Raw genomic sequence first — 24,944 nt, forward strand, 5'->3', positions numbered from 1 at the left:
ATGTACTTATTACCATTTTATTACTTTTTTCCAGTTGTTTCTGTAGTTGCTTTCTGTTCATTTTTTTCTTCTTTTTGTTTCTACCATTATATTTTGATGATTTTCTTTAGTGGTGTATTTGGTACATTTCTTTTTGGTTTCTGTATCTGTTGTAGGTTTTTGATATGTAGTTACCCCCGGAGAAGGAAATGGAACCCACTCCAGTATTCTTGCCTGGAAAATCCCTTGGACAGAAGAACCTGGACCTGGGGTCACAGAGAGTCACACATGACTGAGCAACTAGCAGTTTACCATAGAAATAATATTGACCTATAATTATATCTACTTGTTTTAAATTTGTATTCATTTAAGTTCAAACACATTCTAAACGATCTAATTTTTTTTACTCTTCTCCCCAATACTGTGTTCTTGATGTCATATTTTGCATCTTCATGTTTACCATTTTGCTGATAATTGTAGTTGTAGTTGCTTTTACCATTATTTTTTGTCTTTTACTCTGCACACTGGCTTAATTAAATAATCTTCAATGCTTACTATATATCTGTCTTTCCTACTGGAATTTTCTCTTTTCTGTTGATTCTTACTACTTTTTCATTTAGAGACCTTTCAACATTTCTTTTAGGGTAGGTTTAATATTGATACATTCTTACTGCTTTTCCTTGTCTGAGAAGATCTTTTTCTCTCTTTCTATTGTAAATGATAATCTTGCTGAGTAGAGTATCCTCGGTTGCAGGTTTTTCCCTTTTAAGACTTTGAAAATACAATGCTGCTCTCCTCTGACCTGCAAAGTTTCTGCAAAGAAATCAGGGGACAGCTGAATGGAAATTCACTTGTGTATGACTCTTTGTTTTTCTCTTGCTGCATTTGAAATTCTCTCTTTAACTTTTGCCATTTTAGGTATGACACGTCCTGGTAAGGGTCTGTTTGAGTTTATCTGGGGAAACCCAGTGGCTGTGCTGTCATCAGAAGTCTTGACTGCTTCTGGGTACTGCCTGAGTAAGCACCAGCAGTCGCCACCACTGCCCCACCTGGGCTCTACCCTAGAACTGGGTCACCTTTGCATCCCGAGGTGGAGTCTTTTCCCCCGTGCTGGCTGCCACAGATCCAGTGCCACTTTGTGACATGGAGCGAGCTGGACCAGGGTGTTCACTTGACTCAACTGGAGAGTACTATGAGGCAGTTGTTGGAAAACCAGCAGTCGCTGGTTTTTGTCTTCCCTGCCTGGGATCAAGCCAGTACCCGCACACTCCTCATGAGTGAAGTCCAGGTTTCTTCAACCTTACTATCTCTTCCAGTGGTTCTCCAACCAGCCAGAGGGGCAAATGACTAGGTTCTCCCAAGAAAACTCTGGTACTGTTCCATATCAGAAGGATGGAAAATGAATACTGGGCAGGAAAATTGTAGGTGTCCACCTCAGAGTATAAATTTTACATTAGAATAGGCTTCTGTATAAACTTTACTTAAAATATGAGGTGCCCTTCATACATATGTATCTCTGCTTCTGAGTTCTAAGAGATAAGATATGTTATGTTTGAAAGAAATGGAATTTCTTTAATCTAGAGATGATCTGCTTGATGGATATTGTCAAAATTAACTGACAATTACTATTAAATTACCAGTGGCATTTTCTACAGCACTTTTGGTACTTACTTTTTTGTTGTTATAATGAAATTATAGGAAGACATGAAGTGTATTTTGTCATCATTTCTGCTTAAAACTATTCTGAGCTGAATCTTAAATAATGACTCTGACACTGATCTTGACCCTAATCATTTAACCCACTATTTTGTTGCTCTTATTTAATGATAATCCTGTGGATCTAATTGATGATCTCATCCTCCTAAGATCTGTATCTGTTTCTACTACAACAGGTGTAGCCCAGGCTGTGTATCAATTTAGGACCTCTCTGCCCCCCTTTAGTGATTCTGGTTTTGTGTCAGAATCTCATGTTCAGCATTCCCTTCTTCTTGTTAGCCCATTCCGAGCCAGTCACTATGTCCAGGGGCATAGAATACATTGATTGTTTAGACTGGGTCTTGTGACCATGTTGATGCTTAGATGTGTTATCAGTAGTGCGGGGAAAACTGGACAACTGCATGTAAAAGAATTAAATTTGAATATTCTCTAACACAATGCACAAAATAAACTAAAAATGATTTAAAGGCCAAAATGTAAGATCAGATACTATAGAATTCTTAGAGTAAAAACATAGGCAGAATACTCTTTTGACACAAGTCGTAGTTATGTCTTTTTGGATCCTCTCCTAGAGTAATGGAGATAAGAACAAAAATAACAAATGGGATATAATTAAACTTAAAAGCTTTGCACAGCAAAGGAAACTAAACAAAATGAAGAGATAACCCAAAAAAATCAGAGAAGGTATTTGCAAATAATGCAAGCAACAAGGGATTAATCTCCAAAATACAAAAACAGCTCACACAGCTCAATATCAAAAAACCAAACAACCCAATCAAAAAATGGGCAGAAAATCTAAACAGACTTTTCTCCAAAGAAGATATACAGGTGACTAAAAAGCACATGAAAAGATGTTCCACATCACTAATTAGAGAAATGCAAATTAAAACTACAATGAAACCCTCCTACATTGTTGCTGCTGCTGCTAAGTCGCTTAAGTCATGTCCAACTCTGTGCAAGCCCATAGACAGTAGCCCACCAGGCTCCCCCATCCCTGGGATTCTCCAGGCAAGAACAACTGGAGTGGGTTTCCATTTCCATCTCCAATGCATGAAAGTGAAAAGTGAAAGTGAAGTCGCTCAGTCGTATCCGACTCTTCGTGACCTCATAGACTGCAGCCTACTAGGCTCCTCCATCCATGGGATTTTCCAGGCAACAGTACTGGAGTGGGGTGCCATTGCCTTCTCCCCCTACATTGTTGATGAGAATCTAAATTGGTATAGCCACTATGGGGAACAGTATGGAGCTTCCTTTAAAAACTAAAAATAGAGCTCCCATATGATCCTACAGAAAGCAAAGAATAAAGAAGAATAAAGATAAAGAAGAACCTCTTGATGAAAGTGAAAGAGGAGAGTGAAAAAGTTGGCTTAAAGCTCAACATTCAGAAAACTAAGATCATGGCATCTGGTACCATCACTTCATGGCAAATAGATGGGGAAACAATGGAAACAGTAACACTTTATTTTGGGGGGCTCCAAAATCACTGCAGATGGTGACTGCAGCCTTGAAATTAAAAGATACTTGCTCCTTGGAAGAGAAGTTATGACCATTTCTGTTGCCATTTCCTTCTCCAGTGCATGAAAGTGAAAAGTGAAAGTGAAGTCGCTCAGTTGTGTCCAACTCTTCGCAACCCCATGGACTATAGCCTACCAGGCTCCTCTGTCTATGGGATCTTCCAGGCAAGAGTACTGGACTGGGTTGCCATTGCCTTCTCTGGACATCCCTTATATGTGGAATCTAAAAAGAAATGATACACATAAACTTATTTAAAAAACAGAGACTCACATATTTAGAGAAGGAATTTATGGTTGCCCAGGGGAAGGATAGGGGGAAGGGATAGTTAGGGAGTTTGGGATGGACATGTATACACTGCTATATTTAAAATGGATAACCAACAAGGACCTACTGTATAGCACATGGAACTCTGCTCAATGTTATGTGGCAGCCTGGATGGGAGGGGAGTTTGGGGGAGAATGGATACGTATATGTGTAAGGCTGAGTCCCTTTACTGTTCACCTGAAACTATCAAAATATTGTTAATCGGCTATATGCTAATAGAAAAGAAAAAAAATTTTTTAAAGAATGAAATAATTCCATTTGCAGTAACATTAGTGGACCTAGAGATTATACGAAGTGAAGTAAGCCATACAGAGAAAGACAAATATCATATAATATCACTTACATGTGGAATCTAAAAAAGTATACAAATGAACTTATTTACAAAACAGAAAGAGACTCACAGATGTGGAAAAGACAAATTTATGGTTACCAGTGGTTAAAGGGGGCGAGGGGAGGGACAAATTAGGAAATTGGGATTAACATATGCACAGTACTACATATATAAAATAGAAAACCAACAAGGACCTACTGTAGAGCACAGGGAAGTATATTCAATATTTTGTAATAACCTATAAGGGAAAAGAATCTGAAAAGGAATATATATATATTCTGTGTATATATTGTGTACTTTTATATACTTTGTATATACTGTGTACTTTTCTGTGCTGTATACTTAAAACTAACATGTCATTGTAAATAACTATACTTCAACTTTTTAAAAAGTTATAAAAGTAACCACTAGAAAGACTAAACATTAGTGCTGTGGGGGAAGGAATGTAAAGTGGTATATAAGGCTTATTTAATTTAATCCATCAATTACAGACTAAATAAATATCTTCATAAAATTTCCAAAAAATTAACTGAGTTAGAAAATCAAGGAATCTACTGTTTGACTCAGACTTAAATTTAAATTCATGTTTTAATTCAGTAAATCCTATAAACTTTCTCTTCAACTTTGGAGTGCTTGAATCTCAACTCTACCATTACTTTTCTCTATGTTTTTAAAATAAGTTATCCAGCCTCTCTGAATTTAAGTTTTGTTGTTTTACAAATGGGAATAATATAATCTGCTTTGCTGGTTCTTGTGAATATTAAATAAGCAAATGTTTTAAAACCAATTATATAGTGTCTGGAGTGAAGTAAGCACTTCCTAAATGCTTTATATTGCTAATATCTATGAAATATATCAATATTGAGACTATATGCCTTTGAAATAAAACAATCTATAGGTTTATTACCTGAAAAAATTATGTAATATCTGTTTTTTCAGGTTCCTTCAAATGCATCAGAAATATGTTATATTATTAAAGCATCACCAGGAACTAGACAAGTGGAAAGTAAAGGAATTATTGTAAAGAAGAAATATTCTCTTCCTAAAGATATACCTCAAGGTACTATAGTATGAATGCAGAACCTACTTTCTGAAAGATACTAAAGATTTTTTCATTGTAAATTCCTTATGTACTCGGGAATTAGTTATAAGTTGTATTCTGGGAGTTCTTTTATGAAGTGGAAATGGTAAAATTATAAAAAAGCTTGGTCAGTTTTCAGAATCTGAGTAAAATAGGTTTTTGAAAGTCTATTACTGTCATCTCTTAAAAAGTTAGGTTATGCCATTGATAATGGCATAAGAAGTTATGCCTCTTATAATTAAAATTTAGTGATGTTGGGTTTCATAGATATTTCATTTTTAAATATATGGAGATATTTTTTCATTCACTTAGCATTAGCTGAGCACTTGCTCTGGGAAAGGCACCTCATTATATCTTCTTTATTTCTCACTATTACTTTATGATAACAGGATGTATACTTTAAAAAAAAAATTAAGAATCTGAGACTTAAAGTAGTATGAAATTTGTCCAAGGTCACACTGCTACCAAGTAATGGTGAGCAGTTCAATCTCTCAAGGTTTCTACGTTCCAAATTTAGATTTTTCTGTACTTCCCTCACTGCATATCAGACTGAATGTCTAATTACTCAATGAAGCTTGGGAACCTTTGAAAGATAAGCAAGCAGTGAAGAAACTGAAATTTAATAGGTTATGTATAACTTGATCCTTGCCCCCATTTCCTCCACCGAACATGCCCAGAGCACTCTTGAAGTCCACAGAGATCTTTTTCCTTAAGTTCCTTGACTACTTAATTTAATGATACTCATTTGACACTTAATAATATACTACTGGGCTTCTCTGGTGACTCAGATGGTGAAGAATCTCCTGCAGTGCAGGAGACCTGGGTTCAATTCCTGGGTTGGGAAGATCTCCCAGTGAAGGGAATGGCTACCCATTCCAGTATTCTTCCCTGGAGAATTCCATAGACTGAGGAGCCTGGCAGTCTACCTGACATAATTCATAATGCTAACTTTTTATATTCTTTGGGTTATGAAGTGTTAAATGAAGAAATCACATAATAGACTTCTTTCTATCTCAGTCTCTGATAACTTTAGCATAGTGGTAGGGAATAGTAGATGCTGTATCAATCAGGGTTTTACCAAAGAAACAGAACAAGTGGTATATATAGAGAGACACATATATGTATAGGTATATAAAGAGATTTATTTTAGAGAATTGACTTATGCAATTGGAAGATCTGATTGCAACCTGTCGGGCAGGCTAAAAACTCTTGGGCAGGAGCCAATGATACAGTAAGTCCTCAGGAGGAATTTTTCTTCAGAGAAACTTCAGTTTTGTTCTTAAGGTCTTTCAGTTGATTGTATGAGGCCTACCCACATTATCAAGGATAATCTCCTTTACTTAAAGTTATTTATTACATATGTTAACCATAATACCTTCGTAGAAGCACCAAGATTAGTATTTAATTTAATTAGGTAATGTTACCTCACCAAGTTGATGCATACAACTTACCATCACAGTCCACTCCATGTCAACTATGCATTCATACATATCTCCTTAAACCATATTTAATGTCTAAATAAAGACAATAACAAAGTAATACTTCTGCCTAACATACTACAGCTACCCTACATAAAACTGAAAATGTGATCACTCCTTCCCCATAAGAGGATAAAGTCCTTGGGTGATGTTTGTTTTTCTCCTTGATATCCTGTAACTTGGGTACTATGATATAAAGTTAAGTGTTATTAATACAACTTATGTTACATGATACAGGCATGAAAGAGGGAAGAAAATAAAGATACTTGCTTAACTAGTCATGTGGTCATAACAGGCACTTATAACTACCTTCTTCCACTACCTCTACCATCAGCAACCACCTCAGCTGGTTGTGGTTCTTTTACTGGTCAAGTGACACAGCCATCATTTCTGAAGGGCCTGTGCCATCAGTAGTCCCGCTTAGATTGGGTTATTATAGTTATCCATTGACCTTAATGATGGGGCTTCTCTCTCTATGGGATTCTCCAGGCAAGAATACTGGAGTGGGTTGCCATTTCCTTCTCCAGGGGAACTTCCCAACCCAGGAATTGAACCCAGGTCTCTCCCGCATTGCAGGCAGATGCTTTACTGACTGAGCTACACCAGGAAGCCCAGAGATGCTCTAAATGATCTCCTGTATTCCAGACATCTTCTTCCTTACCTCCATCATGGCACAGTAGTCTGATTTCCCCTTGATCATCAGGATCAATCAACCCAGCCAGCACAAAGAGGTTTCTTCTTTGCCTGTTGACTCAGAGGTGTGAGAAGCCCAACGTGGCTAGGTGGCTGTCTTAATTTCCAGTTCAATAGAATCATTGTTGTGACTCCTGGTAACAGCATTTCTTCCTTTTGAACTAAGACATCTAGACCTGTAGAGCATAAAGTCATGGCCACAGGAGGCAAAACTTCTCCTAGTGGGTCACCAGGGGTAGTATTGAGTGGTCTCACTTCCATTTCTACCACTTGATTCCTGGGCCTGTGAATCATGGTTATGGAGAAACAGTACCACCATATATTGGATGCTGAGTCAGAACATACACAACCTTAGGCAGAACCTTCCCCCAGTTCTGCAGGTTGATGCTATAATGAATCTTCCAAAGGCATTTCTACCATTTTGTCAAGCCAGCTGCTTCAGAGTGGTGGGGAACATGATAAGACCAGTGAATTCCAAAAGCTTGGGCCTATTGCCAAATTATTTTTTCTGTGAAGTCAGTTGCGTGATCAGAAACAATGTTTTGGGATAACATGATGGTTTATAAGGCCTTCTGTAAATCCTTGGTTGGCGAATTTTGGCAGAAGCATTATGTACAGGGAAGGCAAGTCCATATCCAGAATAATTGTCTATTCCAGTAAAAATAAAATGTTTCCCCATTCATGATGGAAGTGGACCAGTGTACTCAACCCACAAGGTAGCTCGCTGACCACTCCAGGGAAAGTAAAAGTTGCTCAGTTGTGTCTGTTCTTTATGGAATTCTCCAGGGCCAGAATACTGGAGTGGGTAGCCTTTCCCTTCTCTAGGGGATCTTCACTAGGTGTTGGTCTTTGTTGCTGACAGATTGGGTACTCAGCAGTGGCTGTAGCCAGGCCGACTTTGGTGAGTGGAAATCTGTTTTGCTGAGACCATGCATAATCTCTATCCCTGTCACCATGGCCACTTTGTCCATTGGCTTATTGGGTGATGACAGGGGTGGCTGGGGAAAGAAGCTAACTGGTATCCACATAACAGTTAATCTTATCCACTTGATTATGAAAATTGTCCTCTGCTTAGGTAATCTTTGGTGAGTGTTCACGTGGGATACTGATATCATCATGTTTTTTTTGCCCATTCAGAGAGTTCTAGCCTCATACCTCTTCTCATATTTTCTTGTTATCAATTTTCAAATCATGTATTTTCCAAGTACCTGACTATCAAGCCAAATTATTGGTCACAGTCAATGAAAGTGAAAGTGTTAGTCGCTCAGTCATGTCCAATTCTTTGCGACCCCATGGAATGTAGCCCCACCAAGCTCCTCTGTTCATGGAATTCTCCAGGCAAGAATACTGGAATGGTTAGGCATTACGTTCTCCAGGGGATCTTCCTGACCTAGGGATAAAACCCAGGTCTCCTGCATTGCAAGCACCTTCTTTACCATCTGAGCCACCTTGTATATAATCACACATCTGGCCATTTCTTCCAATAAAGTGAACAACCAAATTTAGTCCTTGAAGTTCTGCCCACTTGAAGGATATTCCTTCACCAATTTCCTCCAGGGATGTCCTAGAAAGAAGCTATAGGTGCTAAAGCTGTCCACTTTCAGGTGGTGTCTGCATATCATGGAGAACTATCTGCAGATGAAGCCTGAGCTTTCTTTTCCTCAGTTACCTGACCAGAACTCCCCAAGATACCATTAAAGCAAGCAGGGAAAGAAAAGAAAGTATCAGGAATAGTGGACATGGGCATGTGGCTCACTTCCTCATATAACTTACTTTTGCCTTCAGGGCCTGCTTGAGCCCAATCTCATAAACCTGTTTCTATTTGCTAACAGCGTGCTGCTCTTCACAGCCAACTTTATGGCTTGGTGCATAAGACAACACACAATTCATGGTGGGCAGCTCAGCTCTCATTGTAACTTGATGGTCCATGGTTAAGTGTTTGATCTTTACTGAGACTCAGTAGCAGAGCATAAATTATTTCTCCAAAATAGAGTGATTACCCACGAAGGATGGCAGCACTCTGTTGAAAAATCCTCAGGGCCTGTACTGTGAGTATTCATCTGCAAGCCCCAAACAGCTTCTCTTTTTGCCACTGCCACTTCAAGCACCATTCAATCTGCTGGACCATTATGGCACAAGCAGTATAGTATCCTGGACCTTTTTCAGACTCTTCTCTTTTTTCTGAGACCTCCTCAAAACCAGCAACTTTTTAGGTCACTTAGTAAGTGGGCTGGAGTTGTACACACAAATGAGGGATATGTTGACTCCAAAATCTAAAAGGACCCTCTACGTATTGTGTCTGGTTTTTAGTTGTTGGAGGGTCCAGATGCAACAATTTATCAGGCAGATCTCTCATACCACTGGACCAGTAGAAGTTTCACTGAAATGGAAAGAAACCCAGCAATTCTATTTCCCTGGGCCCTAGAGACCCAGCAGTTCTATTCCGAGGAATATATCTACTGTAATGTGTACATATATTCCTCATAAGAAATATACTAGAATGTTCATAGCAGCACTATTGGTAACAGCTTCAAATCAGAAACTATTTGAATATGCCCATCAACAGTAGAATGGATAAATAAACTGTGGTATAATCATTGATTAGAGAGCTATATAGTACTGAGAATCAACAGTATACAGTTACTTGCAAGAGTTCTGATGAGTCCCACATAAGAAGCCAAACACAATAGAGTACATTTAATATTACTTATATTTAGTACAAAACTAGGCAAAACTAAACTATGATGGAAATCACTACGGTGGATGTCCTTGTTAGGGAGCTGGTATTAACTGGAAAGAGTTATAAGAGAGAATTCTAGGGTCCTGGTAGTGTTCTGTTCCATTATCCGGATGGTAGTTACATGGATGTGTTGTTTCTGAAGGCCCAAGAAGCTGTATAGTACTTTTCTGTGTGTATGTAAATTGATAAAAATTGATAAATTGATATCATTAAATTGATAAAAATAAAAATAAACCCTTAACTTGATCTTTTTGGCCTGTCATAATAATTCATCAGGTAATGTCATAGTTCTGGGTTTAATTATGCAACAAACCAAAACTAAATTGTGTCTAGGAGGTTCTGTCTAGTGTTAAGACCAAATTTTTTAGTTTTAATTCAGAGAGTCCCCCTGATGCATACTGAACCAGTTGTGCCACCTCCTGGCTTCTTTCTAGGCTCTCATCTCATATAGCAGCCTCCATATTTAAGTAATTCCCTTTCAACCTCTGGGCACTTGTCTCTGTCTTTCCTTTTGTAAAAATAGCAAAGCCCCAAGCTAACTGTGAGCATGTTATTTTAAACATGCTGCAGCCTATTTTTAGTCCTGGCATTTAACAGTTTAGCTAGTTTGGCAGTAATCTAATCAGAGACAGAGGGAAGCTCACTTTTGATGGTCTAGGACCCTTGTTCAGTATGCTGCTTGTTCATTTATAACTGGTATTATGCTGATTAAAGAAAAATTTGGTGAAAGTAAACCACGAATCCAAAAGTGATATTGTTGAAGAGATGGTGTGGGTAAGTAGAGATCTGAGAATGGTTACAGACAGACAGATAGAAGAAGCCTTATAAAACATCCAGTCCAAGGTTTCTCATTGTGTGGTCCTCTGACTACCTGTACCAGAATCACTGTAGACCTGATAAATTATAATCTCTAGAGATATGGTACAAGTATCTACAATTTAATGAGTTTTCTGTGTGATCCCAATAAGCACTAAAATTTGAGAACCATACAATAATCTAATTTGTTTTACTCATTCTGCATACAACAAAAACGACCTGGCTATATTGAAAAGTAACTTGTCCAAGGTCACACAGGTAGATACTGGCAGAATCCGAACTAGAACTTAGCTTTCCTGGTTCTTGCTAAGTTTGACTGTTGTTTAGTAGCTAAGTTATGTCCGATTCTTTGTGACCCCATGGACTGTAGTACGCCAGGCTGTACCCCTGTCTTTCATTATCTCCCAGAGTTTGCTCAAACTCATGTCCATTGAGTCAGTGATTCCATCCAATCATCTCACCCTCTGTCACCACCTTCTCCTCCTGCCCTCAGTCTTTCCCAGCACCAGAGTCTTTTCCAATGAGATTGCTCTTTGAATCATGGGCCAGAGTATTGGAATTTCAGCTTCTGCATCAGTCCTTCCAATGAGTATTCAGGGTTGATTTCCTTTAGGATTTACTGAGTTCTTCAGTGCTCAGTCTTCATTATGGTCCAACTCTCACATCCATTCATGACTACTGGGAAAACCATAGCTTTGACTACGTGGACCTTTGTTGGCAAAGTGATGTCTGTGCTTTTTAATTTGCTGTATAGCTTTTTTTCCAAGCTTTTCTTCCAAGAAGCAAGCATCTTTTAATTTCATGGCTGCAGTCACCATTTGCAGTGATTTCGGGGCCCAAGAAAATAAAATCTGTCACTGTTTTCACTTTCTCCCCATCTATTTGCCGTGAATATGGAGTTTTAAGCCAGATTTTTCACTCTCCTCTTTCACCCTCATCAAGAGACTCTTTAGTTCCTCTTCACTGTCTGCCTTTAGCATGGTATCATCTGCATATCTGAGATTATTGATATTTGACTGGGTAGCTGTCATATAGGGAATGTAAGAGTAGATAGGGCTCTGAGTTTTTCAGCTCATCCAAACAGCAGTCTTGCTTCTCTTTGCATTACACATTGGATTTCTATATTCTATTTAAACAGAGACTTAAAATTTCTTTTTTAACCAATAAGAAGAACCAGCCAATCATTGCTTTATACTTCTTACAGTTACAGCAATGGAGGTCTAAGTTATTGGTACTTTCATTCAGCCAACAAGCATGCATTAGGCATTATATTATTAGCTAGGGATATGAATACAGCTGTTGTCCTCCAGGGCTTACAGATTTGTCACGAGGTAGACTTCACAGTCTTCTAAGTTGATAAGTTAGAAGTGGAGCAAAGCATCCTAGGAGCCCAGGAGAGGATGGTTTTAACTGTGAAGTGTCGGAGAAGACTTCCAAGGTAACAGTACCTTTTGGAAAATCAAACAAAACCTGTAGCTATCCTTAGATTTTGAGATCTTTATTTTCTTCAGAAGAGATGATAAATGATATGTTAAAAATTTATATCTTAAGCTGGTATAACAACAGCTTTTACCTGGATATATATCTTAAGTGTGAGTTTGAGTCTTTAGAAAATAGTAGCAGGCAGAAGTATCACACAGAAACACAATTAAGTATGGTGCTCATACCACATTGGAAATTTATAAATTATGCAGATTCTTGTGTCATTGCTTCAAAAGTCTGATTCAAGATTTCTGGAAACTGAGAACCAGTGTAACCTAAAATGTATATTGGTATAATTACCAGGATTTAGTGACTGTTTAGGGGCTGGTTCAGGGTAGTCAGAGAGAAGGGCAGTTAGAGGATGACTCCTAGGTCTCTAGTATTATAAAGTTTTAGAGATGATGTGCTGTAGGTGATGTCAGGGGAAAATACAGAGTATGGCCCTGGATGTATATATGAAGGCCAAGGAGGGGTGGAGGCCATAGTTGGATGGGCTGGTTGCCACTTGGTAGTTTAAGTTGTATGAAGAGGATGACTGTGATCAACAAGTGAGCAAATAGTATCTGAGGTCAGTGAAGATAACAATAAGAAGAGTAGAGGTTAGAATAGCCAGTACTTCCCAAACTTTAGTTTACTTGTGACTTGCTTGAGGATCTTATTAAAAATAGAGATTTATGTTTCTCTTGGTCTGGAATGGAGCCCAAGATTCTACATTGCTAATCAACTCCTAGATGACATTGAAGTTACTGGTCCATGGACCACTAAAGATACAGGTCTCAAACAGCTGTACATCAGACTTTCCTGGATATTTGAGTCCCTTGTTCAGAGGTTCTGTCCTATTTGATATGGAATATAGCCTGGATATTGGGATTTTTAAAAGCTCAAATAACTCTAAGGTGCAGCAGAGTTTGAGAACCATTGATATAGGCTGATTAGGCCAGGCATAAGGTGTATTGTAGTATGAATGTGACAGTGGAAATACATAAAGTTGACTCCACTTGCTATTATCATCTAAAAATTCAAATTCTCACTAAAGATATATATCCAGGTAAAAGTTGTTATTCTATTAGCTTAAATATGAATTTATAACATACCACTTATCATCTTTTCTGAAAAAGAAAATTAAATCTCAAAATCTAAGGATAGCTATAGGTTTTGTTTGATTTTCCAAAAGGTACAAGATATTGGGAGGAAGAAAGTCCTCAGAATCCTGTATTAGAAAGAACCTAGGTTCAGCTACAACAGGTCGGTAGGAGAATGAAAGGAGAGATAGTCTGGAAAGGGAGATTCTGACTAGCTGGTGGCTGCGGAGGACTGGGATGGGAACCACAACTGGATGGATTCCACCAGGTTACCAGGCTGGAGTTAGCAGCCTATGATGGCCACCGACAGCTGTCTTTGCTGGGCTTTCTGTTGGAATGTCAGACAGGCCTCTTTGTGTCTCCAAAGAGAAGAGAAGTATCCTCAGTATGTCCAGGAGGGAGTGAGCCAGCTATTCCTTTTTCTTTCTTTCTTCTTTTTAATGACCTCTAGATTTCTTTCCTAAGGATTGATGGATGGAAACTAGAGTTGCTTAGACATCAAGTGTTCTCTCTCCTAGCGACTGGTTACTAATAACTATTGGACATGTGCTGGTGATGTATATGAAATAATCTATTGTTATTTTTTTCTCCAGATATCATAATAAAAACAAGTGGAAAGATGTAACAGGCTGAATTTTCACTACTTTGAAGACTTGGATGTGAAGTCAAAGTCCGTGAAGCAGAATATCTGCTTGAAATTACATTAAATTAAAAAATCAAAATTCTATATTTGTGCTATATCCTGATGTTGAAATTTTACTGAGAGTCTTATAAATTACTTTTAATGAGCTGAGAAAGAATCATTCTTCTATGTGCTTCTCAAATATATATACATACATATTTGTATTATAAAATAACAAACAGCTTATATTAGAAGACTGTACACTAAATAGATGACTTCAGCTATTTATAAAGATGCAATAGCAGGATACCAGGTAACTTCCTTTGATAGTTTTTTCCCAAGTTTATCCTTTGTATGGATTAACAGTAGTAAAATTGTTGATGCTTATATTACAAGCTATTTTTAACAGAACTTAATTGAAACCACATGAGTGAGAGACCTAATTCCAGGTCTGACTGAAAGAAACTCTATACTCAAGGTTTACTGAAGCAGGGATTGTATAATACTTTCAATCAATCAGACACTAAGTATTTAATATATTACCTCACCCCAAACAACCTTCTTTAGCTAATGCTATCTGTCTGTAGGATTTTTTTGGGGGGGGGGTAATATAGCTTATTATGTTATCTTGGAAATGACCTTCCTAAAAAGCAGCAATCCTGTTGTCAGTGAACACAGTATAGTGTATAACTGTTGGTGAGGTTTTAATTCTGATGGTTTTACTAATGTTATTAGACATAAAAGTAAGTGAGGCAAAATTTCAGAACTACTTCAGTATGAAAGAAAATTCTAAAATTGAAGAATTAACTGAGGTTACAGAACCCATATAGTACTCATTTTAAAATAGGAGTGTCATGAAGATATTCTTGTAAATAATTTCACAAGGCCTTAAGCCACTAACAAAACTTACTTGCGATTTTGGCTTCCTATTCTAATTTGGAGGTAAAAATACAGGAAAGCTTTTAGGAAATATAGAAGAGATCATTAATGATGGAGGTTAGAACCAAATTTAGACCTGATTTCTAAATCAGTACTCAACTAAGTCAGCAACTCTTGTGGTTGTTTTAAAAAGCAGAAATGTGATAAGTAGTGGGGGAATATGAAATTAAATAGAAGGCTTATTCCCTGCATTCAAGGAGTTTATAATCCAAGGGAGAGGGGTGAGAATGAGAACAAATTATTTGATAGTTTCTAAACAGGTGGTAGGTTCTTGTGAGAAAAAATGATACCTGATTTTTAGACTGGGCCTAGTGGGGCTGGAGGAAATAAACATTTGATAGTTTCATATTGATGATAAGAAAATATAGCTATCTTAGAGAGAGAAGGACTTGGCCAGGCTGATGTGATTTAGAAAGTGAGATAGCCAGGAAGTGAAGGTAGGACTATGTGAATCCACTATTTTTACCAGTTGGAGAGGAAAAGGTGGGAGGGAGGAAAGAGTTGCAGCTGAAGTTCAAGGCATACTGGTAAAGGACATAACTTTAGTTTTGATTAAGAGGAAGGAAAGTAGAATAACCCGACTTGCTGTCTGCCAGACATGAGAAGTTTCAGGAAGATTCCTGTTGGCAAATCCTAGAAGGTTATACTCTTGACTTTACATTGGTGGGTAGGCTCCAGACATCTTTCAGTGAACCTCCCTGGAAGACCATCAGAAAAGTTCATATCTTTCTGGGGAGAGTGTCTCCATAGTTTTCATCATATTTTCAAAGTGGTCTCTGTTTTTTAAAAAGTTAACAATGGGACTGGACCACTTTATTTTAGCATACAACTAATTAATTTCATTTTTAAGCACTTAAAATTATATTTTCAAGTTCATGAAAAGAAAAAACAAACCCTCATGTCACAAGTACCCAGAAAATTCAGTTAAAAACTCATGAAAGGCCAAGCAATCATGATGCCATTTCCATTTTAAAAATTTGAACTGAAGTTTTTTTCACCTTTCCAAGGTTTGTTCAGTTATGACTAGCTTCTTTATCTCATATTGTGCATATAGCATGTATGTTTATATGAAGGGTGTGATGCCTAGACTTTCCAGATAGAAGTTATCTTCAGTCTCCTGCTCTACTGTAGCTTTCTAACCTTCATTTTAAAATACTGGATCATCTTATATCTTAAATGCTCCCCTGATTCTACATATTCTTCTACCTCTCTTAATAATTCCTTACCTGTTTATATCCATGTTTCCTGAAAAGAGTCCTTTCTGCTTTTTCACTAATTCCCTTCACTACTCAGTCCTTTCTCCTCTTCCTTCCCCTACCCTCAACACACATAAAGTGTGCTTTCACCTTGGACCCTTCACTGACACTGGTCCCCTCAAGGCTACCAGAACTCCTTTGATGTTAATCTAAGGAGTATTTCTCAGTTCTCATCTTACCCAGCCTCTCCTAGCTAATGATGTTGTAGACTATTACTCTCCTCTTGAAAGCCTACAGTAAGGAATGACTTCTCTGAAACATTACTCTCTAGGCTTTCATCTCATCTCTTATCTCATCCCATCTTTGATCTCTTTCTCTTCCATTTCTTCTTACTTTCCTTTGTCCAGCCTTTAAATTTTGTTGTTTCTTTGAGTTATAATCTAGGACTTCTTTTTTTTTTCTTAATTTATCTTTGTTGGTCTGCACTGGGGTCTCTGGTTGTGACCTGTGAACTATTAATTGCAGCATGTGGGATCTAGTTCCCTGACCAGGGACTGAACCTGGGCCCCCTGTATTGGGAGTGCAGAGTCTTAGCCACCGAACCACCAGGGAAGTCCCATATTCTAGGGCTTCTTATGTTACACTGTCTCTCTTGGTGATCTCATCTACCACTGCCACTGGTTATCATCTCTGTTCAGTTGACCCCAAATCTTTGTCAGTAACTGCCGTGGGTATTGGTAGTGAATATGTGTGGTGACTGGCCCTGCCTGTGTCCCCCAAGTCTTTCCTTGTGTTCTCACAGCATCTTGTGCTTGCCTACATTGTACTGTTTATCACGATGTACTGTAATTGCCTTTCAAATTCTACTCTTTCTCCCTTCAACTATAAGATTCTTGAGTGTAGAAACTACATCTTGTTTGCCACTGTATTTCTGTTCCCCTCTACCTCCCATTATAATTGGATTTTGGTCACAATTTAGGTGGGATTGATCCCACCTTTAGTTCTAGAGGTGGGCCTTTAATGGCGTAAATCAATTACATGGTCCTCCTAACTCAGGCACAGTGATTGGTTCAGGATTAGGGGCAACGCCTAAAATAATGTATTGGATTAAATCTCAGAGCTTTTTCTGGGAATACTGGATACAGCCTTTTTACTATACTATTCCTCTAAGGAGAGCTGCTGGCAGCCATCTTGTGTCCACAAATGGAGGCACTGTCTGGGAATGGAGTTCACACAGAGGAATTAGAGCTGGAATAGAGAAACTAGATTCTTGATATTATTGTTGAGTCTTTGGATACAGCTGTGCCTGAACTGTTCTGTACTTTAGCTCCAGTTATGCTAGCTAATCAGTTTTTTTTTTTTTTTTTTTTTTTTTTTGCTTAGGCTAGTTTAGTTTGGGTTTTCTATCATGTGCAACACAGAACATCCTGACTCACATGACTCACATGAGACATTTCTAGAATTCTAAGTCTCTGTAGCCAACTGCTTACTTGTCATCACCACAGGGATTTTCATGGTATCTCATACTCAACATATCCCAAATGAATTTATATCTCCTTGAAGCAGTTATGTCTTCTATCATCTGTTTCAGTGTTAGATAGCTTCATCTATCCAAGTTACCTGAGCCAGAAAGTTGCTATCACCCTTTTTCTCTTACTTTCTCACAGGCAGGCAGTCATGAAGTCCTGTTGATTTTGAATCCTAAAAGTCCTCAGTATTTTCCATATTCCTCCATTCCTATGGCTGTTCTCTGAGTTCATGCCAGTACTTTCTTGCCTGACTTAGAATAAAAGCCTCTTCACTAGTTTCTCAGTCATTATTCTTGTACCCTATAGTCAATTTTCCACAATGCATCTAGAGAGAGCTTTCTAAAATGCTCATCTGATCATGTTGTTTTCTGTTTAAAATCCCTTGATAGCTCCCATGTCCTCTAGATAAAGTCTTTTAAATGATTTTTACATAGTTTTATTAATCCAGTTCAATTTACCATTAGATTATATTGTAGGTCACTGGATTTTTAAATTCTCTCTTGCCTCCAAGCCCTGACTGTGCTGCTACATCTGCCTGGAACACACTTTCTATGCCCACATCTTATTTTTTTTTAAGCATATCCCATTTTAATTTTTAATCCCGATTTATTTCACCTTTCAGAAAACTCCCCTTAATTCCTCCAAAAGGTTACGTGTTTTTCCTTATTTTTATCCTGTACTTACCGGTATAATAGCATTTATTATAATATAACATCATGTAATTGCCTGTCAAATTCTGTTTTCCTCTCCCTAGACTGTAAGCTCCTTGAGTTCAGGAACTACATTGTGTCTATCATTGTATTTCTAGGTTCTAGCAGTTCACAGACACGTAGTAAATATATTAAGTGTTTGAAAAATGTGTGTTGAAAGAACGTCAGTCATAGAAGTGTGCTGTTAGTTACTTTTGTATACTTCCAGTAGCATTCAATGTGAAGATTTCAAGCCAATCTTATATTTAATATAAAAGTTTGATTCCTTAAAAGCACTTATCACAATCTGTAATAACTTGTGTACCTGTTGGGTTTCTTAAGGGTGAGGGCTGTACCTGTCTTGTACATTATTGCATTCTTAGCACCTGGAACTAAGCAGGTGTTTGATTTCATCATCTTTATTAGATTCTTTCTCTTAGCATATGAAATTCTCTAATATCTTCCATCTCAAAAAGAAAAAAGAAAGACAAATGTCCCTTCCTCCGTCTCCTCTCAATCCCCATTTTTTCTGCTCCTTATCTCAGTGAAGCAGAGGAGTTGTCTGTACTTGCTTTATTACTACCTCCCTACTGTTTCTTTTTTTTTTTTTCTACTCTTTCTTTTTTGAGTCCCCTCCATTCAGGCTTTTGCTCTGGTTTCTATTGAAACTGTTCTTGTCAAGATGTCTATGTTGACAAATCTAATGGACACTTAAGCTTTAAGTAACATTCAACACAGTTGATGTCTTCTTCTTTTATGGGTTATTTTCTTCTTTTGTCTTACTACTGCTCATCCTTCTTTGTTGAGTCCTTCTCGTGAAGACTTTTAAGTGGTGTCCTCTCTGAATATTAGTGCTGGACTCTCTACTATACATACATATTCTTTCTAGGAAAACTCATTCATTCTGTTATTTTAAATTCTGTGTATGAGCTGATGTCTATCAAATTTTTCTTCAGTCCTGCATTCTCTTCATATATTCTACTTCAGGTGGATAGCTAGTGGTCATTCAAACTTAATATATCCAAATTTAATATGCTAGATTTTCTTCTTTAAACCTATAATTTCCCTCATCTTTCCATCAGGAAATTACTTCCAGTTGGTTGCTCAAGGCAAAAACCTAGGAGTCAATCTTTAGTTTTTCTTTCTTTCACTTCTACTATAAATCCTATTAGTTCTGTCTTCAAAATAGTTAGCTAACATCAACTCTTGCCTAAAATACATGGTCTACTCCTATATAGTTTCTCTCATACCATTCTTATTCTTTTATACTCCTTTCTCCACAGAGCAACCAGAGTAATCTTCTAAAATCATAAATTCTATCATGTCCCTTTCCTGTTTTTAAATTCCTACAGTAGTTTCCATCACACTTGATCCAATCTCTTTTGCATGATTTACAAGGTTCTACATAATCTGGCTCCATGTCTCCATTTAAACCATATCTCAAACATCTTCCCCCTGCCAGAGTATATTCAGCTGTTTTGGCCTCTTTTTTTTCCTTCAGACAGGAGAAACCCCTTCCTGTCTCAGAGTGTTTGTATTTTTCATCTCTCTTCTATAATGTTATTTACCATCATCTTCCCATGGGTTGTCCGTTTTCATTCTTTTTTTTTCATTTATTTTTATTAGTTGGAGTATAATTACTTCAAATCCCACATTTGGCTCCCTCCCAGTTGTATACTATTAACTCTTTCTTTCCTAACTTTTAGCACTAATTGCAAACATTTTGTTTACTTTGCCTCTTCCCACTAAGAACTAAGCTCCTGATAGTAGGAATAGACAGCCAGAACATCGAACTGAGACCTTTGAGGGACTGAGGAAATATTTGTTAAATAATGATTGTTTGTTTTCTGTTGCCTGAAACCACTGCCATTCCCATTTTATATAGCAGCAAATCATTGGTTAGCTTAAGAGTTTTTAAAACTGAAGTACTCTGAGTCCATCTAAGTGTCATTCAGGAAGTTTTACTTGATCATCTTGATTCAACTATCTTGTTCTGAGATGTTATCAATGAAAATCTAATTTGTTTCAGAAGAATTAAGCACAATTGAGGTTGTGCTTATTAGCATGGTGGTTAAAGGAGCAAGATTCCAGTTTTATTGCCACCTTTTGCTGTATCTGATAACTGGAAAATGGCTGTAGGGCGGAGTGTGCCTCTTTTCTATGTTATTGGAATCAGGTGGAGAGAGACTCAGAGGCCACTGGGGTTTGCACAGAGGCTAAATTTTCTACTCCTGAGTGAAGTGTAGGCCTTATGTCTAATTTTATAACCCAACAGCGCCACATTTATATGTCATTAATGAATAATTATTTTATTTCTCATATATTTATTTCTTTATATTATTTATTTAGGGGCTTCCTTCTTGCCCCTAAATATAGAGAGGACACTTTAAGACACCTCAGTTTCTCTGTGAAAAGAGGTCATGTTGAGTAAAATGAAAAAAAAAGATAATATACACTGTCACTGAACTTGAAAATATTTTCAGTCTGCATAATTAGGTTTAGTTACATGTCCTCTTTTATGGCAAACTTGTATCATTTCAGTGCCCTCTAAGTCTATAATTTGAATATTACACTACAACATAAAGGAAATATGATGAATGATAGCAAGTACTGGGTTGGCCAAAAAGTTCCTTCAGTTTTAAAATAAAAATAAAAGATACTTTATCATTTTTACTAGGAACTCTTTTGTACAACGAATTCATTGTTTGTTTTTTTTTCCATTTATTTTTATTAGTTGGAGGCTAATTACTTTACAACATTGCAGTGGTTTTTGTCATACATTGAAACGAATTAGCCATGGATTTACATGTATTCCCCATCCCGATCCCCCCTCCCACCTCCCTCTCCACCCGATCCCTCTGGGTCTTCCCAGTGCACCAGGCCCGAGCACTTGTCTCATGCATCCAACCTGGGCTGGTGATCTGTTTCACCCTAGATAATATACATGTTTCTATGCTGTTCTCTTGAAACATCCCACTCTCGCCTTCTCCCTTGCCTTCTCCCACAGAGTCCACAAGTCTGTTCTATACATCTGTGTCTCTTTTTCTGTTTTGCATATAGGGTTATCGTTACCATCTTTCTAAATTCCATATATATGTGTTAGTATACTGTAATGGTCTTTATCTTTCTGGCTTACTTCGCTCTGTATAATGGCCTCCAGTTTCATCCATCTCATTAGAACTGATTCAAATGCGAATTCATTGTTTTATTCCACTACCTTCTGCCATTTTTCAGGCAGCTTCATAATTTCATCTTCCTTGAACTTTTTATCTTTTTGAGCAAAGAACTGTTACTGGTGCCTTTTACAGTCTTCAGGAATTGAAATTTTTTCCCTTAAGTTAGTCAGTTACTTCAGTCGCTCAGTCATGTCCGACTCTTTGCGACCCCATGAACCGCAGCACGCCTGGCCTCCCTGTCCATCACCAACTGCTGGAGTCTACTCAAACCCATGTCCATTGAGTCGGTGATGCCAGCCAATCATCTCCTCCTCTTTCATCCCCTTCTCCTCCTGCCTTCAATCTTTCCCAGCATCAGGGTCTTTTCAAGTGAGTCAGCTCTTCACATCAGGTGGCCAAAGTATTGGCAGTTTCAGCTTCAACATCAGTCCTTCCAATGAACACTCAGGACTTATCTTTAGGATGGACTGGCTGGATCTCCTTGCAGTCCAAGGGACTCTCAAGAGTCTTCTCCAACACCACAGTTCAAAAGCATCAATTCCTTGGCGCTCAGCTTTTTTATAGTCCAACTCTCACATCCATACATGACCACTGGAAAAACCATAGCCTTGACTAGACGGACCTTTGTTGGCAAAGTAATGTCTCTGCTTTTTAATATGCTATCTAGGTTGATCATAACTTTCCTTCCAAGGAGTAAGCGTCTTTTAATTTCATGGCTGCAATCACCATCTGCAGTGACTTTGGAGCCCCCCAAAATAAAGTCAACCACTGTTTCCACTGTTTCCCCATCTATTTCCCATGACGTGATGGGACCAGATGCCATGATCTTAGTTTTCTGAATGTTGAGCTTTAGGCCAACTTTTTCACTCTCTTCTTTCACTTTCATCAAGAGGCTCTTTTGTTCTTCTTCGCTTTCTGCCATAAGGGTGGTGTCATCTGCATATCTGAGGTTATTGATATTTTTCCCAGCAATCTTGATTCCAGCTTGTGCTTCATCCAGCCCAGCATTTCTCATGATGTACTCTGCGTATAAGTTAAATAAGCAGGGTGACAATATACAGCCTTGACGTACTCCTTTTCCTATTTGGAACCAGTCTGTTGTTCCATGTCCAGTTCTAACTGTTGCTTCCTGTTGCATACAGGTTTCTCAAGAGGCAGGTCAGGTGGTCTGGTATTCCCATCTCCTTCAAAATTTTCCAGTTTATTGTGATCCACACAAAGACTTTGGCATAGTCAATAAAGCAGAAATCAATGTTTTTCTGGAACTCTCTTGCTTTCTTGATGATCCAGTGGATGTTGGCAATTTGATCTCTGGTTTCTCTGCCCTTTCTAAAACCAGCTTGAACATTTGGAAGTTCTTGGTTTATGTATTATTGAAGCCTGGCTTGGAGAATTTTGAGCATTACTTTGCTAGTGTGTGAGATGAGTGCAATTGTGCAGTAGTTTGAGCAAGCTTTGGTATTCCTTTCTTAGGGATGGGAATGAGAACTGGCCTTTTCCAGTCCCGTGGCCACTGCTGAGTTTTTGCAGCACTTTCACACCATCGTCTGTTAGGACTTGAAATAGCTCAACCGGAATTCCATTACCTCCACTAGCTTTATTCGTAGTGATGCGTCCTAAGGCCCACTTGACTTCACATTCCAGGATGTCTGTGTCTGGCTCTAGGTGAGTGTGAGTGATCACACCATTATGATTATCTGGGTGTGAAGATCTTTTTTGTACAGTTCTTCTGTGTATTCTTGCCACCGCTTCTTAATATCTTCTGCTTCTGTTAGGTCCATACCATTTCTGTCTTTTATTGAGCCCATCTTTGCATGAAATGTTCCCTTGGTATCTCTAATTTTCTTGAAGAGATCTATAGTCTTTCCCATTCTGTTGTTTTCCTCTATTTCTTTGCACTGATCACTGAGGAAGGCTTTCTTATCTCTTGTGCTATTCTTTGGAACTCTGCATTCAAATGGGTATAGCTTTCCTTTTCTCCTTTGCTTTTCACTTCTCTTCTTTTCACAGCTATTTGTAAGGTCTCCTCAGACAGCCATTTTGCTTTTTTATATTTCTTTCTTCTTGGGGATGGTCTTGATTCCTGTCTCCTGTACAATGTCACGAACCTCCATCCATAGTTCATCAGGCTCTCTGTCTTTTAGATATAGTCCCTTAAATCTATTTCTCACTTCCACTGTATAGTCATAAGGGATTTGATTTAGGTCATACCTGAGTGGTCTAGTGGTTTTCCCCACTTTCTTCAATTTAAGTCTGAATTTGGCAATAAGGAGTTCATGATCTGAGCCGCAGTCAGCTCCCGGTCTTGTTTTTGCTGACTGTATAGAGCTTCTCCATCTTTGGCTGCAAAGGATATAATCAATCTGATTTCGGTGTTGACCATCTGGTGATGTCCATGTGTAGAGTCTTCTCTTGTGTTGTTGGAAGAGGGTGTTTGCTATGACCAGTGCGTTCTTTTGGCAGAACTCTATTAGCCTTTGCCCTGCTTCATTCTGTACTCCAAGGCCAAATTTGCCTGTTACTCTAGGTGTTTCTTGACTTCCTACTTTTACATTCCAAGCCCCTATAATGAAAAGGACATCATTTTGGGGTGTTAATTCTAGAAGGTCTTGTACATCTTCATAGAACCGTTCAACTTCAGCTTCTTCAGTGTTAACTGGTCGGGGCATAGACTTGGATTACCGTGATATTCAGAGAATTTTGTAAAGACTGAAATAAATGGAAATCTGAAGGTGCAATGTTTGGTGAATACAGTGAATGACAGAACTTGCCAGCCAAGTGTAAAAGTTTTTGCCTTGTCATCAAAGAAATGTGTGGTCTTTTGTTACCCTGATGGAGGATTATGTGTTTTCTGTTAACTAATTGCAGACGCTTTTCAACTGGTCTAATTGGGAGCAGTACTTATTGCAATTAATCATTTGGTTTTCTGGAGGAGCTCGTAATAGTGGACTCCTTTCCAATCCCACCATTTTTACAACATCACCTTCTTTGGATGAAAACCAGCCTTTGGCATGGTTGGTGATGTTCATTTCACTTGCCCTATGATCTCTTCCATTCCACATTATTGTACAGTACACACTTTTCATTGCCCATCACAGTTTATTTTAAAAACAGAACATTTTCCTTATGTTTAAGTAGAGAATTGCATGAGGAAATACAGTCAGGAAGATTTTTTTTTCGCTTAACTCATGTGGAACCAAACATCAAAGTAATTAACATAACTGAGCTGGTACAAATGATTTCAACACTTTATTTGGATATTTTGAGCATGTCAGCTATCTTCTATGTAGTATAACATTGATTATTCTCAATTAATGTCTCAATTTGATTTGTATCAACTACAACTTGTCTAACCAACTGGGGAGCATTATCCAGTGAGAAAGCTCCAGCACAAAACATAGCAAACCACTTTTGACACATTTGATCAGTCATAGCAGCTTCTCCATACAAAAAAAATTATGCATACATCTTTTTTTCCATTTCAGTTTTGTTTTTACCTTTCTTGAAATAATAAAGCATAATATGTCAAATATGTTGCTTTTTCCTTCCATCTTCA

At 38.0% G+C, this 24,944-nt stretch overlaps 1 protein-coding gene across 3 annotated transcripts in view; it reads left to right on the top strand.

The window, feature by feature from the left end:
- MEIKIN (meiotic kinetochore factor) overlaps positions 1-13,964 on the top strand; it is a 118,611-nt gene extending 104,647 nt beyond the window's left edge. For 2 of the 3 annotated variants that reach the window (XM_070465061.1, XM_070465062.1), the window contains 2 exons: positions 4,805-4,925; positions 13,831-13,964. In XM_070465061.1, the coding sequence (XP_070321162.1) occupies positions 4,805-4,925; positions 13,831-13,862 (153 nt within the window). In that variant the 3' untranslated portion in view covers positions 13,863-13,964. Of the gene's footprint in view, positions 1-155; positions 577-4,804; positions 4,926-13,830 lie in introns of those variants that run through there. The other variant, XM_070465063.1, reaches the window with a different exon arrangement.
- Positions 13,965-24,944: the final 10,980 nt, after the last annotated feature.

Source organism: Odocoileus virginianus, chromosome 3, assembly GCF_023699985.2.
Source record: "Odocoileus virginianus isolate 20LAN1187 ecotype Illinois chromosome 3, Ovbor_1.2, whole genome shotgun sequence".
Classification (NCBI taxonomy): Eukaryota; Metazoa; Chordata; class Mammalia; order Artiodactyla; family Cervidae; genus Odocoileus; species Odocoileus virginianus.